Source organism: Electrona antarctica, assembly GCF_951216825.1.
Source record: "Electrona antarctica genome assembly, chromosome: 17".
Lineage (NCBI taxonomy): Eukaryota > Metazoa > Chordata > Actinopteri > Myctophiformes > Myctophidae > Electrona > Electrona antarctica.
In genome coordinates this window covers 32,840,048-32,854,134 of record NC_136798.1, presented here as the reverse complement: position 1 = coordinate 32,854,134, position 14,087 = coordinate 32,840,048, and the positions used below count along the sequence as shown (strand labels likewise).

General features: G+C 42.9%; 1 protein-coding gene across 1 annotated transcript; it reads left to right on the top strand.

The window, feature by feature from the left end:
• Positions 1–1,374: 1,374 nt before the first annotated feature.
• Positions 1,375–3,191, top strand: LOC306941080 (mitochondrial nicotinamide adenine dinucleotide transporter SLC25A51-like; the record flags this gene model as incomplete). The annotated part of the gene is made up of 2 exons (XM_079526385.1): positions 1,375–1,663; positions 2,320–3,191. 2 exons carry the CDS (start codon positions 1,375–1,377, stop codon positions 3,189–3,191), a joined length of 1,161 nt encoding a protein of 386 aa, XP_079382511.1.
• Between the last annotated feature and the right edge of the window lie 10,896 nt (positions 3,192–14,087).

Genomic DNA, 14,087 nt, shown 5'->3' with positions numbered 1-14,087 from the left:
GTCACACACATTCTGACACACACAGCACTTCCGGCCGCCGGCTAATGTATTTCTTCTCTTGGCGGGTTGGTTGCGTTGGTTGCAACCGTGGCTTATTATCAGGTGCATACCCCCATCTAGTGTACAGGAGTATTAGTGTATGGGGTTTTGTCTGGGTTTTGTCTCTCTTACTGTATTTTGATTGATTCACTGACTGACTGAATTTTTAATGAGGCCAGTTTCGAATGGGCTATATGCACGGTAACAAGACAACTCACCCTTTTTCCACCTCCGACGAAAAAGTGCGGACATCTCACCCCGAAAGTCCTGATGTCTTCACTTTCGGGGGTGAGCTTTTAGATTGGATGGTTGTGTGTATGGGTGGGGCAGGGGGTGGATGGAATACATATAGGACCACAATGGAAACAGCGTAGGGCCTTCTGTGTTATCCTTTAATTTAGCACCATTGTATAATCATACCACTGTACTATTTGCAAACTGTGTAGTATTAAATCAATCAATCAAGTATTGAAATTGTCAATATCAAATATCTATTAATAGTACAAAACATATTACACATACAGAATGAAGCATTCTTTTTTGTAAATAATTTATTTACAAATATCATTCTAGGGTAAATGGATAAACGCCTTTATCCAAGGCGCTTTACATAGATTGTGCATTACATTCACCCATTCACACACACATTCATACACTGATGGCGGCAGAAGCCATGTAATGTACCAACCAGCACATCGGGAGCAATTTGGGGTTCAGTGTCTTGCCCAAGGACACTTCGACATGTAGACAGGAGGAGCCAGGATTCGAACCGCCGACCCATGGATCATTGGACGACCTGCTCTACCTCCTGAGCCACAGCCGCCCCATGTGATGTGTGGGGCGCTCTTATCGTACATCATCATGACGTAACATGTCGATTTGCTCAGACACATGACGTAAATGTTCCTTTCATTGTCAATGGCATTTAATTTTTGTGTTAGCACAAAAAGCTGATTTGTTCAGACACATATGACGTAAATTCTCCTTTCATTGTCAACGGCAAATGTGACACGAGTTATGACAAAAAGCTGTATATTGGACGTGTGAGTCTAAGTTAAATATGTCAGCAGCAAAAATAAAATGAAAAATTGGCGCTGATTTGTCCAGCGGCAGGATTAGTCCCGGACAGACAGCTGTCACAGACAGAATGAGAGCCGAGTCTGGATGACGTATAGTGGGGTCATGTGACATGCAGTCAGAGAGACCAATGGGAACCTGTCTCCCTCCAAAAGTCCAAATGCCGTATTTAAAAATGCATATATGGAGACAGACAGACTGTCTGTCTCCATATATGCATTTTTAAATTCATATGTCTGAGACAGCCAATGCCACAACATGGTAGCAGGAGCCCAGGACACAGAGGAAGCCCAAGGCAAAGGGTTTGACGAGAAATGCATTTTCTGCAAAATTGTGAGCAAAGATAAGGGTGGGGACCTTCTTTACAGTGATGAGGACATCTCTTGCTTTAGGGACATCAAGCCAGGAGCCCCCCATCATTACCTGGTGGTTCCTACTAAACATGTCGGGAACTGCAAGACCCTCAGCAAAGAACATGTTCCAATGGTGGAGAAGATGGTGGAGACAGGGAAGGAGATTCTACGGAAGAACAACGTCACGAACCTCGGTGACATTAGGCTGGGCTTCCATTGGCCTCCATTTTGTTCTGTCGGACACCTCCACCTCCACGTACTAGCACCAGTCAGTCAAATGAGCTTCATGTCCCGCTTCTTTTACAAACTGAATTCCTGTTGGTTCATCACAGCAGAGCAGTTGATTCGACTTCTCAATTCTAAGGAGAAACTAAATGATCAGTGATCACTTTGTTTGGAAGCACTCCAGTTCTCGGATTGCATCTTGACCAGGGTTCCATTCTGACACAGAGGCTGCACTTACTGGAGGAGACTGCTGGAAGGATAAAGGGCCACTTTGATTTATACCTCCAGTGTGCCGAAGTTCAGAAGCCAAATCTCACTTCTTTTTGTTCTCACTATTCTTTTGATAATTCAGGTAGGATAGGGTTGGTGCCATCTCTTTTGTCATGCCTCCTTCGGTGCGACGTAGGTGTGAGGTCCGAACATCTAGTTACTATTAGTTGCAGTGGGGAATGTCAGAGTACGTAGAGTCTATCTATGACATCACTCGTCTACACTATGATGTCAGTACTATGACATCAGTACTTATTGTCAAAGTACTTGGAGGCCAGTCTATGCAGTACACAGGTAATGCTACCGGAGGAGCCACACCACAGCCCATGGCATAGGATATTTGGCCATGCCCCAGGGTCCCCCGGGAAACCCAATGGCCCAGGTAGTGGTGGTGGGGGTCGGGACGGGAAGCACTACGTCTGCGGTTCCCTCGCGGCCATCACAAACACGGTGGTGACCTTCCCCATCCATAAGGTGCAGTTCCGCCAGCAACTGCACGGCGTGGGGACCATCGAGGCCGTGCGGCAGCTGCAGAGGGACGGGCTGAGGCACCTGTACCGAGGCCTGCTTCCTCCGCTGCTCCACAAGACCACCAGGGGCGCGGCCATGTTTGGCCTGTACGAGGACTTCTCCAGGACGCTCCTGGACCGAACAGCCGGCAGCGGAATACCAGAGCTGGCCACGCGGAGCTTTGCCGGGGGGCTGGCCGGCACGGTGGGTTGCGTCCTGACGCCGTTTGAGCGGGTGCAGACTCTCCTCCAGGACCACCGGCACCATGCCCGCTTCAACACCACGGCACAGACCTTCCGGACACTTCTGACCGAGTACGGGGTCAGGGAGTGGTACCGGGGTCTGGTTCCCGTGCTGCTACGTACCGGTCCCAGCAGTATGCTTTTCTTCGCCTTCCGCGGACCTGTAAAGGAGCATCTACCTGAGGCCACCAGCCAGACGGGACATTTTGTCAATGACTTTGTGTGTGGAGCGGTCTTGGGGGCGTTCCTCAGCATCCTGTTCTACCCGATAAACGTGGTAAAGTTACGGTCACAGTCCAAGGTAGGCGGGGCCTTCCAGCCCTGCAGTGAGGTGCTGAAGACGGTGTGGAGAGAGAGGGGGAGCAGCGTCGTCATGCTGTTCAGAGGGGCTCACCTCAACTTCCACCGCACGCTCCTCTCCTGGGGCATCTTTAATGCCACCTATGAGCTTCTACTGAAGCTCACGCGAGATTAGACGGGACAGAGTGGGGTTGTTCTTGTTCCCGATCATGACTGAAGTGCTAACCCATTACGCATGAGAAGTGTAAGGTTAAAAGGTTAATAATCTTAGTCAATGTGAATGAAACATTGAATTGCCCAGAGTGACCATGAGACAACAAGCGCACAGGTTGGCCCAGATGCATAACCTTTTTTACTTTACTGTACATGTTTCTTTTCCCTTTTTACCTCCTTCCAGGATTTCCTGTTTTTGAGTGGTGCAAACCACTCCAACAACCAGCTTTGTCTGTACCCGTGTACCCGTGTATGTACCCGTGTACCTGTACGTGGTCCCACGCACAGGTGAGCATGGTTGCTATGGTTATTGTGTGACGTCACTGCACCACTCAGTTCACACGGGTGTGATTTTTTTTATATAGATTTGTACATCTCTAAATGTTTTGATGAATTTGAAAAGGGTGGACCCTGTTTTAAACAAGTGTAATGCTTTATCAGTGAGTCTTTGTATTGAGTTGTGCTTTCATGTGAAATGTACCCATTCTGCAAATGGTTAATACTTCAAACCATGGCATGAGGCGAAAAAGAAACAATGCTGCCATCTTGTGGCCTTGATTTAACACTTACAGTTCTGAGTGAAGACTAAGTTCACCTGCCCATCTGTGGAGTGAAGATACTGTACCCGCTAATAGCAGCCCCCTCCTAATTTATAAAATATCTACTATCACTGACCAATGTGGAAAGGCAATTAGGCCAAAGGCAAACACAAGGCCTACTAGACAAGAATCCACACATATGTAAAGTTAGCTAACAAATTACTACAAACTACTGAAATTGGGTTACCAGGTACTTTGCTTTATTTCAATATGTATATGTACATTATAAGTACTTTAACATAATGCTACCTTTAATATTAATTAAAGCTTTAAGCTATTAAGCTTATGTTTTCTTTGAAGACGCCATGGGCTTGACTGAGATCGTCTACTGGCAGTTACAGGCCTCGGGCCATAATGCTGCTCATGTCGTCATGTGTGTAGGCTACTAGAGAAAAGGATGACCAAAAGATTTTCAGTTAGGCCTCATTCACACTTAGGCCTCATTCACACGTACCAAACACCAATCAAGCAATGTTTGGTCGTTTTTTTGTTTTTTTGGGCCACCACAATGCTTTTCCAATGGGGCCTAGTTCACACCTACACAACAAATGTTTGGTCCGTGTGTGATGCCTGATTGCTTTTTGATTGCGGCTCCAATTCATTTTCAATGGGAGTCACATGGTTTGACCAAACATTTTTGTTTGATGAGGGGGGAGCAATCATTAATCAGCGATCAAACACAAATGTTTGATCAAACCATGTGACTCCCATTGGAAAAGCATTGTGGTGGCCCAAAAAAACAAAAAAACGACCAAACATTGCTTGATTGGTGTTTGGTACGTGTGAATGAGGCCTAAGAGTCACATGGTTTGATCAAACATTTGTGTTTGATGGCTGATTGCTGATTGCTCCCCCCTCATCAAACAAAAATGTTTGGTCAAACCATGTGACTCCCATTGAAAATGAATTGGAGCAGCAATCAAAAAGCAATCAGGCATCACACACGGACCAAACATTTGTTGTGTAGGTGTGAACTAGGCCTTAGGCTGCGTACACACCTAAAGAACAAATGTTTGGTCCGTGTGCGATGCCTGATTGCTATTTGATTGCTGCTCCAATTCATTTTCAATGGGAGTCACGTCGTTTGATCGGACAAACCTGTCCGATGTGGGGGCGGAGGGCACAACAAACACATCGGACACCTTGTAGTCAAAACAGCCAACGAACAGGGTGGGACTTCAGATCGGACAGAAGGGTGGTTTTTAACCGCCAACTAATAGGAGAGAACTTCCGTTCTTGACAGCACTGGGTGGGGTTTAGGCTGTAGTCTTCTGAGTTACGTGACACAGACTATTATATCGCTTGTTTGTATGTCTTCTTTTGGCTACGGCCGTGCGTAACTTGGAGACTCCAAGCTGCGCACGTCTGTCTCCAGTGAGTGAGTCCAGTTCTATTCTATATACAGAAATACAGGACGATAGCCAAAATATCCGTCGGGCCTCGGCAGTTGTGAGGCTGCATTAATAATTAGTTCTAAAAGCATGTCTTTTTTACGGGGATCACTATTGATTTTAATAGTAGACGCATATATGTCTATGAGTAGCCTAGAGTAGAAATGTAATGGCAGCGTACGAGGTTCACATGCGCAAATATAACAGATATACAAGTTATCGACACGAATGGTACTTACGGTATGGTACACGATGTAAGCTTGTAGATCTGTTTATTTTAAGCATGCGCCACCGCCACCACGCAAAGTTATGACGCGCGCTCATGTGGGGGGAGAGACCCGATATATTTTATAGCTCTATGGGAGAGACGCAGACAGAGAAATATTTAAAATCATCCTGTCTCGCTCTAGCGCACGGCCGCACGCATAAAGAGCCAATGGAGCAAATGTTAAATAAGCTACACAGGTGGTCCTAAATGATTAATTGATTACATCACTATAGCAAAAGACGTGATATAGGTCAACTGCAGCGGAGCTGTTCTGACTTGAAGCTTAACTGACCAGCACGGCTTCAAGTTTAAACCATAAAATGACATGGAAATGCCCGTCGATTTGATGCGCAGAAATAACATAGGCCTATATCGAATCAGGTTAAGGTGCACACATGGAAGAAAAGTCCTTAAAAATTGTAGACAGTGATTTCCCGCACCCCCTCATGTTATTTTTCCCTCCGTCGTAAAATGACCTCTTTTCTTTTTTTCACTATTTGGTTCGCTTAACATGTCCACGTGTCATTTGTTTACATATTTGGTACACTTTACAAAGTCCAGTGTGAACACCAAACGGACCAAAATCAAAATGCAAATATTTGGTCCTTGGTCCTTGATCCGGACCTTCTAAGCGAACTTTAGGTGTGAAAAACGGCCTCGACAAACTAGCGCTAGCTGCTGCTGCAGTCAAGAAAACTACACTGAACATATGTGCATCTATTTCCGCGTGTCGTAGCACCGCCCAAATCGCGCAAAGCATTGTGGGACATGGAGGCATCAAATCATAAAAATGTAATCAGTGGTCGGTCGGACAGATCTGTGTGTCCGAAAGGTGTGTACGAAGCCTTAGGCTGCGTACACACCTAAAGAACAAATGTTTGGTCCGTGTGCGATGCCTGATTGCTATTTGATTGCTGCTCCAATTCATTTTCAATGGGAGTCACGTCGTTTGATCGGACAAACCTGTCCGATGTGGGGGCGGAGGGCACAACAAACACATCGGACACCTTGTAGTCAAAACAGCCAACGAACAGGGTGGGACTTCAGATCGGACAGAAGGGTGGTTTTTAACCGCCAACTAATAGGAGAGAACTTCCGTTCTTGACAGCACTGGGTGGGGTTTAGGCTGTAGTCTTCTGAGTTACGTGACACAGACTATTATATCGCTTGTTTGTATGTCTTCTTTTGGCTACGGCCGTGCGTAACTTGGAGAGTCCAAGTTGCGCACGGCTGTCTCCAGTGAGTGAGTCCAGTCTGGACAGAAATACAGGACGATAGCCAAAATAGCCGTCGGGCCTCGGCAGTTGTGAGGCTGCATTAATAATTAGTTCTAAAAGCATGTCTTTTTTACGGGGATCACTATTGATTTTAATAGTAGACGCATATATGTCTATGAGTAGCCTAGAGTAGAAATGTAATGGCAGCGTACGAGGTTCACATGCGCAAATATAACAGATGTACAAGTTATCGACACGAATGGTACTTACGGTATGGTACACGATGTAAGCTTGTAGATCTGTTTATTTTAAGCATGCGCCACCGCCACCACGCAAAGTTATGACGCGCGCACATGTGGGGAGAGAGGCCCGATATATTTTATAGCTCTATGGGAGAGACGCAGACAGAGAAATATTTAAAATCATCCTGTCTCGCTCTAGCGCACGGCCGCACGCATAAAGAGCCAATGGAGCAAATGTTAAATAAGCTACACAGGTGGTCCTAAATGATTAATTGATTACATCACTATAGCAAAAGACGTGATATAGGTCAACTGCAGCGGAGCTGTTCTGACTTGAAGCTTAACTGACCAGCACGGCTTCAAGTTTAAACCATAAAATGACATGGAAATGCCCGTCGATTTGATGCGCAGAAATAACATAGGCCTATATCGAATCAGGTTAAGGTGCACACATGGAAGAAAAGTCCTTTTTATCGGGATTCGGGGATACTTTGTTGTAGGCTATACGTCTCCGGTGAATTGTATGCACCAGCAGCAAGCACATTATTGTTCAAACACCTGCTCCTCTGTTCATCTGTTGTCTTATTTGGCTAATAAAATAATTATTAAGAATTAATGCAATTTCAAGTTGTTGCTGCAATCATGATTCATGTTGCTGTTCTCTTCTCTCTGTGACTGAAGGTTGCGCCCAAAAATTGTAAACAGTGATTTCCCGCACCCCCTCATGTTATTTTTCCCTCCGTCGCAAAATGACCTCTTTTCTTTTTTTCACTATTTGGTTCGCTTAGCATGTCCACGTGTCATTTGTTTACATATTTGGTACGCTTTACAAAGTCCAGTGTGAACACCAAACGGACCAAAATCAAAATGCAAATATTTGGTCCTTGGTCCTTGATCCGGACCTTCTAAGTGAACTTTGAGTGTGAAAAACGGCCTCGACAAACTACCGCTAGCTGCTGCTGCAGTCAAGAAAACTACACTGAACATATGTGCATCTATTTCCGCCTATCGTAGCACTGCCCAAATCGCGCAAAGCATTGTGGGACATGGAGGCATCAAATCATAAAAATGTAATCAGTGGTCGGTCGGACAGATCAATGTGTCCGAAAGGTGTGTACGAAGCCTGAGGCTGCGTACACACCTAAAGAACAAATGTTTGGTCCGTGTGCGATGCCTGATTGCTATTTGATTGCTGCTCCAATTCATTTTCAATGGGAGTCACGTCGTTTGATCGGACAAACCTGTCCGATGTGGGGGCGGAGGGCACAACAAACACATCGGACACCTTGTAGTCAAAACAGCCAACGAACAGGGTGGGACTTCAGATCGGACAGAAGGGTGGTTTTTAACCGCCAACTAATAGGAGAGAACTTCCGTTCTTGACAGCACTGGGTGGGGTTTAGGCTGTAGTCTTCTGAGTTACGTGACACAGACTATTATATCGCTTGTTTGTATGTCTTCTTTTGGCTACGGCCGTGCGTAACTTGGAGAGTCCAAGTTGCGCACGGCTGTCTCCAGTGAGTGAGTTCAGTTCTATTCTATACAGAAATACAGGACGATAGCCAAAATAGCCGTCGGGCCTCGGCAGTTGTGAGGCTGCATTCATAATTAGTTCTAAAAGCATGTCTTTTTTACGGGGATCACTATTGATTTTAATAGTAGACGCATATGTCTATGAGTAGCCTAGAGTAGAAATGTAATGGTACGAGGTTCACATGCGCAAATATAACAGATGTACAAGTTATCGACACGAATGGTACTTACGGTATGGTACACGATGTAAGCTTGTAGATCTGTTTATTTTAAGCATGCGCCACCGCCACCACGCAAAGTTATGACGCGCGCACATGTGGGGCGAGAGACCCGATATATTTTATAGCTCTATGGGAGAGACGCAGACAGAAAAATATTTAAAATCATCCTGTCTCGCTCTAGCGCACGGCCGCACGCATAAAGAGCCAATGTTAAATAAGCTACACAGGTGGTCCTAAATGATTAATTGATTACATCACTATAGCAAAAGACGTGATATAGGTCAACTGCAGCGGAGCTGTTCTGACTTGAAGCTTAACTGACCAGCACGGCTTCAAGTTTAAACCATAAGATGACATGGAAATGCCCGTCGATTTGATGCGCAGAAATAACATAGGCCTATATCGAATCAGGTTAAGGTGCACACATGGAAGAAAAGTCCTTTTTATCGGGATTCGGGGATACTTTGTTGTAGGCTATACGTCTCCGGTGAATTGTATGCACCAGCAGCAAGCACATTATTGTTCAAACACCTGCTCCTCTGTTGTCTTATTTGGCTAATAAAATAATTATTAAGAATTAATGCAATTTCAAGTTGTTGCTGCAATCATGATTCATGTTGCTGTTCTCTTCTCTCTGTGACTGAAGGTTGCGCCCAAAAAATGTAGACAGTGATTTCCCGCACCCCCTCATGTTATTTTTCCCTCCGTCGTAAAATGACCTCTTTTCTTTTTTTCACTATTTAGTTCGCTTAACATGTCCACGTGTCATTTGTTTACATATTTGGTACGCTTTACAAAGTCCAGTGTGAACACCAAACGGACCAAAATCAAAATGCAAATATTTGGTCCTTGGTCCTTGATCCGGACCTTCTAAAGTGAACTTTGAGTGTGAAAAACGGCCTCGACAAACTACCGCTAGCTGCTGCTCCAGTCAAGAAAACTACACTGAACATATGTGCATCTATTTCCGCGTGTCGTAGAACCGCCCAAATCGCGCAAAGCATTGTGTGACATGGAGGCATCAAATCATAAAAATGTAATCAGTGGTCGGTCGGACAGATCTGTGTGTCCGAAAGGTGTGTACGAAGCCTTACCAAACACCAATCAAACAAATGTTTTGTAGTTTTGTTTTTTTGGGCCACCACAATGCTTTTCCAATGGGAGTCACATGGTTTGACCAAACATTTTTGTTTGATGAGGGGGAGGGGCAGAACACCACCAGCAATCAAACACAAATGTTTGATCAAACCATGTGACTCCCATTGGAAAAGCATTGTGGTGGCCCAAAAAAACAAAAAACAAAACAAAAAACTAGATAGAAGTGGAGTAGACTCTACTCCATATTCTTAACATTATATCAAACATTGGTTAGATATTAGGTCAGTGCTGAGGTAGAGTTGTGTCCATTTCTACAGTTCACCGTGCTCTTGACCCCAACGCCGAATCTTCTCAGGCAGCGTTTGAGTCAGGAAGGTGTATCGGTCCTTCTTCAGGTGCTGAGCGGGTACCTGTTCCAGCCCAATGGACAGGTAGTCCTCCTCTGCACCGTACTGTGGCCAAACCAATCACATCACTTTATAAACAAGCACTGAAAATAATGGATAAAAAACCAATGAAATGGCGTCATTGCATAATACTTAGAAAATACAACATGCTTAGTTTCGACAGTTTTATTAAGGTAATTTTTATTATTAAGGTAATTTTCAAATGTGTCCACGATCTTGCCTCAGCGGTACTCTGTCCTCAGGTAAAAGGACCAGATAGACCAACTAGTAGGATCACAAGGGGATCAGCAGCCGGCAACCTCAAGGTAGCAAAGCGTAACACCACATTTGGTCAGTCGTCTTACTCAGTACAAGGGATACACCTGTGGAATGCCCTACCAACTGAAATAAAACGACAAACTGATCTCAAAATGTTTAATAATAAAGTTAAACTCTGGTTGAAATCGGGCCAGAGGTGCGAACACTAATACGTTAGGCACATTTTAAAACTGTTATTGCTTGTACTAGATTAGATGTATAAAAGATTGTTTTAGGTAGATGTATAGCTGCTGTATAGAAAGGCCTAACCAGGGAGCCTTGGCTACAAACCCTATGTACAATGCAACGGTTTCATGTTTTTACAGCTTGATACATTGTTTTTTGTATTGTCCCTGTTAAATAAACGTATAAATAAATAATAAATAAATAAAATCAGCTATTTTCAAATGGTCAAAATGTATATATGGTTAATGTATGTTTTGTAATAATAAGAACAATCTACAAAGTAACTAAAGTTTTTAAATAATTGTAGTGGAGTAAAAGTATAATAATATTTGCCTCTGAGATGAAGTGGAGAAGAAGTAAAAGTATTGGAAATACTCAAGTAAAGTACAAATACCTCAAAATTTGGTCATTGATATTTGACATTTGATATTCATTTTAGATATTCATATCAAGGTCCATTATTTATTCAGCATTTAAGCCATGGACCACCACTTGATGAGACTTAGCCTCTCAGACCTAAAAACTAAAGAATATTTTGTTGTCGTTGGATAAGATTTTGTCCCCAATTCCATGCTGTATTGATGTTGGTACCATTAGGAGAGATAACAGGCAAACAATTATTTTACATTCTCTAATTGTGTAGACTTCTTGTAAATTAAGTGAGGCAGATGTTTAACAATATTAGTAAGTCAAGTGTGCGGAAGTCTTCCCTTCAAAAAAATGTTTAACAATAAATTAACTCTTGAGAGCGTAACCAAATAGAACCTTATGGGTCCATTTGGTTTCATTTTACGCTGGGGACCACCTGTAACCCCCTCAAGGACCACTGGTTGAAAACCACTGATATATGGGGTTGAAGTGGTTACATTTATAGTTTTATACATAACCAAAAACATGGCGGAATGAATACGAGTCAGTGTTTCTGTTTCTGTTACAGTACCTCAGGATAGAATGTAGCTACAACAGCCATGGTGTCTTCAAGGTCCATTCCTTCTGTCCAGTCTAGAGGAGCGAACATCTAAGAGAGTTTGATTTATAGAACAGCAACAACAGAAGCAAAACAACAAAACATTTTATTATAGAGGGTATACGCATGACATCATCACTTTCTGGCCTTAACAGCCAATACATCCGAACAGAAAAATCCTATCTGATTGAATTAAACAACGTTAAACTCACTTTGCCACTCAATTTGCCACTCACTTTATGCATTCGCATACCCTGTATTTACTGTAATCTGTAAGCAAATCCATCCCTGCTTAAATTAATCCATTGAATGTTCTAAATGCAACAATATCACTGACCATGTCACAATGGTACTTACTCTAGGGAGAAGCCAACCCGCTTCATGACCATTAATGCCTGTCATGAAAGGTGTTTTGTGAAGTTCATGGATTTGGTACAGTTCATCCACAGGTTTGGTCAGGAAGTGTCCATCAACGATGACCTGGTAACTTATCATGTTGTCTTTCAGAGAAAAGCATATGTGTGAGATAGCGTTTTTGTGAATAAAATGTTCATATTGACCAATCTGTATGGTAGAGTTATGTTAATACAATATAATCAACACAAGCGGTGGGTGAATTTGGTCTCTCTAGTAGGACCACTACTGGTTGACAAGTGCTATTGCATTAGGTTTATAAGCACAATATATCCTCTGCCAAACAGGCTTTCTGTATTAGCTCAACAGTAGCAAAAATCTGATTTAAACGTTGTAAATAAGGCAAGTGTAAATAAAAGTACTTACACTGTCATAGGGCCAAGAACATAAAAAGGTTTCTTCAAAATAGTTCTGCTATGCTCAGTGTACGACCGTACGTCACGTATCTCACCTGAGAAATCCCAGTCCTCCTAAGCGATACTGGACCAGAACCACAACCATGTCCTGGTATGCAGCCAGGGCAGAACCATCATACATTGAGGCTGAGCCCATTGCCAGCCCTCCACCATGGATCCAGACCATGACCGTCCTAGAGGGAGACACACATATGTTTTCATTATTCTTCTACTCATCTGTGGTTGTATGAGAATAATAGGTCTGGGAAATATTATATTATTATAATATCAATTATTATTATATCAATATCGTGATATGAGACTAGACATCATCTGGGATTTTGGATTTGATTAGATTGCATGATATTTCCTTGTTTAAATCACTTAAAGTAAGTCTAAATATATTGACAATTTCGTCAGCAAATAAAATCTAGACTAAAATGTTAGGGAGGGACTAGTGGAGAGAAGAGATTCAATAAAACTAAAATCAGTTATTTTAAGTCATTTTATTTTTGGTTGTGCTCAGGTGTGATCTACAAGCTCACACAAGTGTAAAATCAGCCATTACGACACCATCAAGGTCTGCCAATGTACATTTTTGACAACAAAATCAACTGTAGATTTAATCAACAAAGATCTTATGATATCTAGTCGACTAAAACTAGACTAACACTAAAACACGTCAGATGACTCAAATAAATAGATTCAAAAATTCAAAAGACTATATGAGTAAACTAAATCAAAATTTGCTGTCAAAATCAACACTACTCACATGAATGGTTGTTGGGTTGCATCCCTCACTCCTTCCCATTTCTCTGCAGGCTGTGGTGGCTTCAGTCTCAGAGGCCCAACAGGTGGCTGGGGCAAAGGGCACTCCCAGGTAAGCGTGAAATTAAATGAAATGATTACTATATTTACCCAGGGTATCTGGGCTAAGCTCAAGAACTTGTTTCCAGCCAGGACGCTTGAATCCTTCCCCTTGGCCTTTACGCCCACATACTTGCCTCGAACACTGCCCAGCTTTGTGTGGACTACTGGTGCTATTAACACAGTGAGACAGATTTAGATGCATGTGAGAACTGGACAAACAGCAAGTGATCAAGAGATAACACAGCATCATCACTGGCAGCTACTACAAAAATGTAGACTACTCTTTTAAAAGGGGTGTATTTGTTGTTTGTTGGGATAGTCATTGAACTTTTGCAAGTAGCCTACACGTGAAATGTGTTGAGTTGTTTGGACATTAAAGTTGTTAATAATTTAAGCAAAAAAAGCTAAATGCATGCCGTTATAGGCTGTTTTATCAGCCACACGAGGGCAACAGTGACTGTGGAGATTTGCCAACTATATTATTACATTATTACAGCCCAACAATCTCACCTTTCGTTTTCCCTTTTTTTGCATAGAAGTTCTGATGAATTGAAAATGGAGGACCCATTAATTATGTAAACAAGTCTTAGTGCCTTTTCTGGTTTTATCCAGATTTTGTATTGACCTGTACTTTCCTTGAACTGTACCCATTCAGTTGGTATTCTGCAAACTGTTAATAACATTTTCAATCAATCAATCAATAATGGCTGGGAACGAGGCTACCCTAAAACAAGTAGGTAAAAGGTCGCTCGA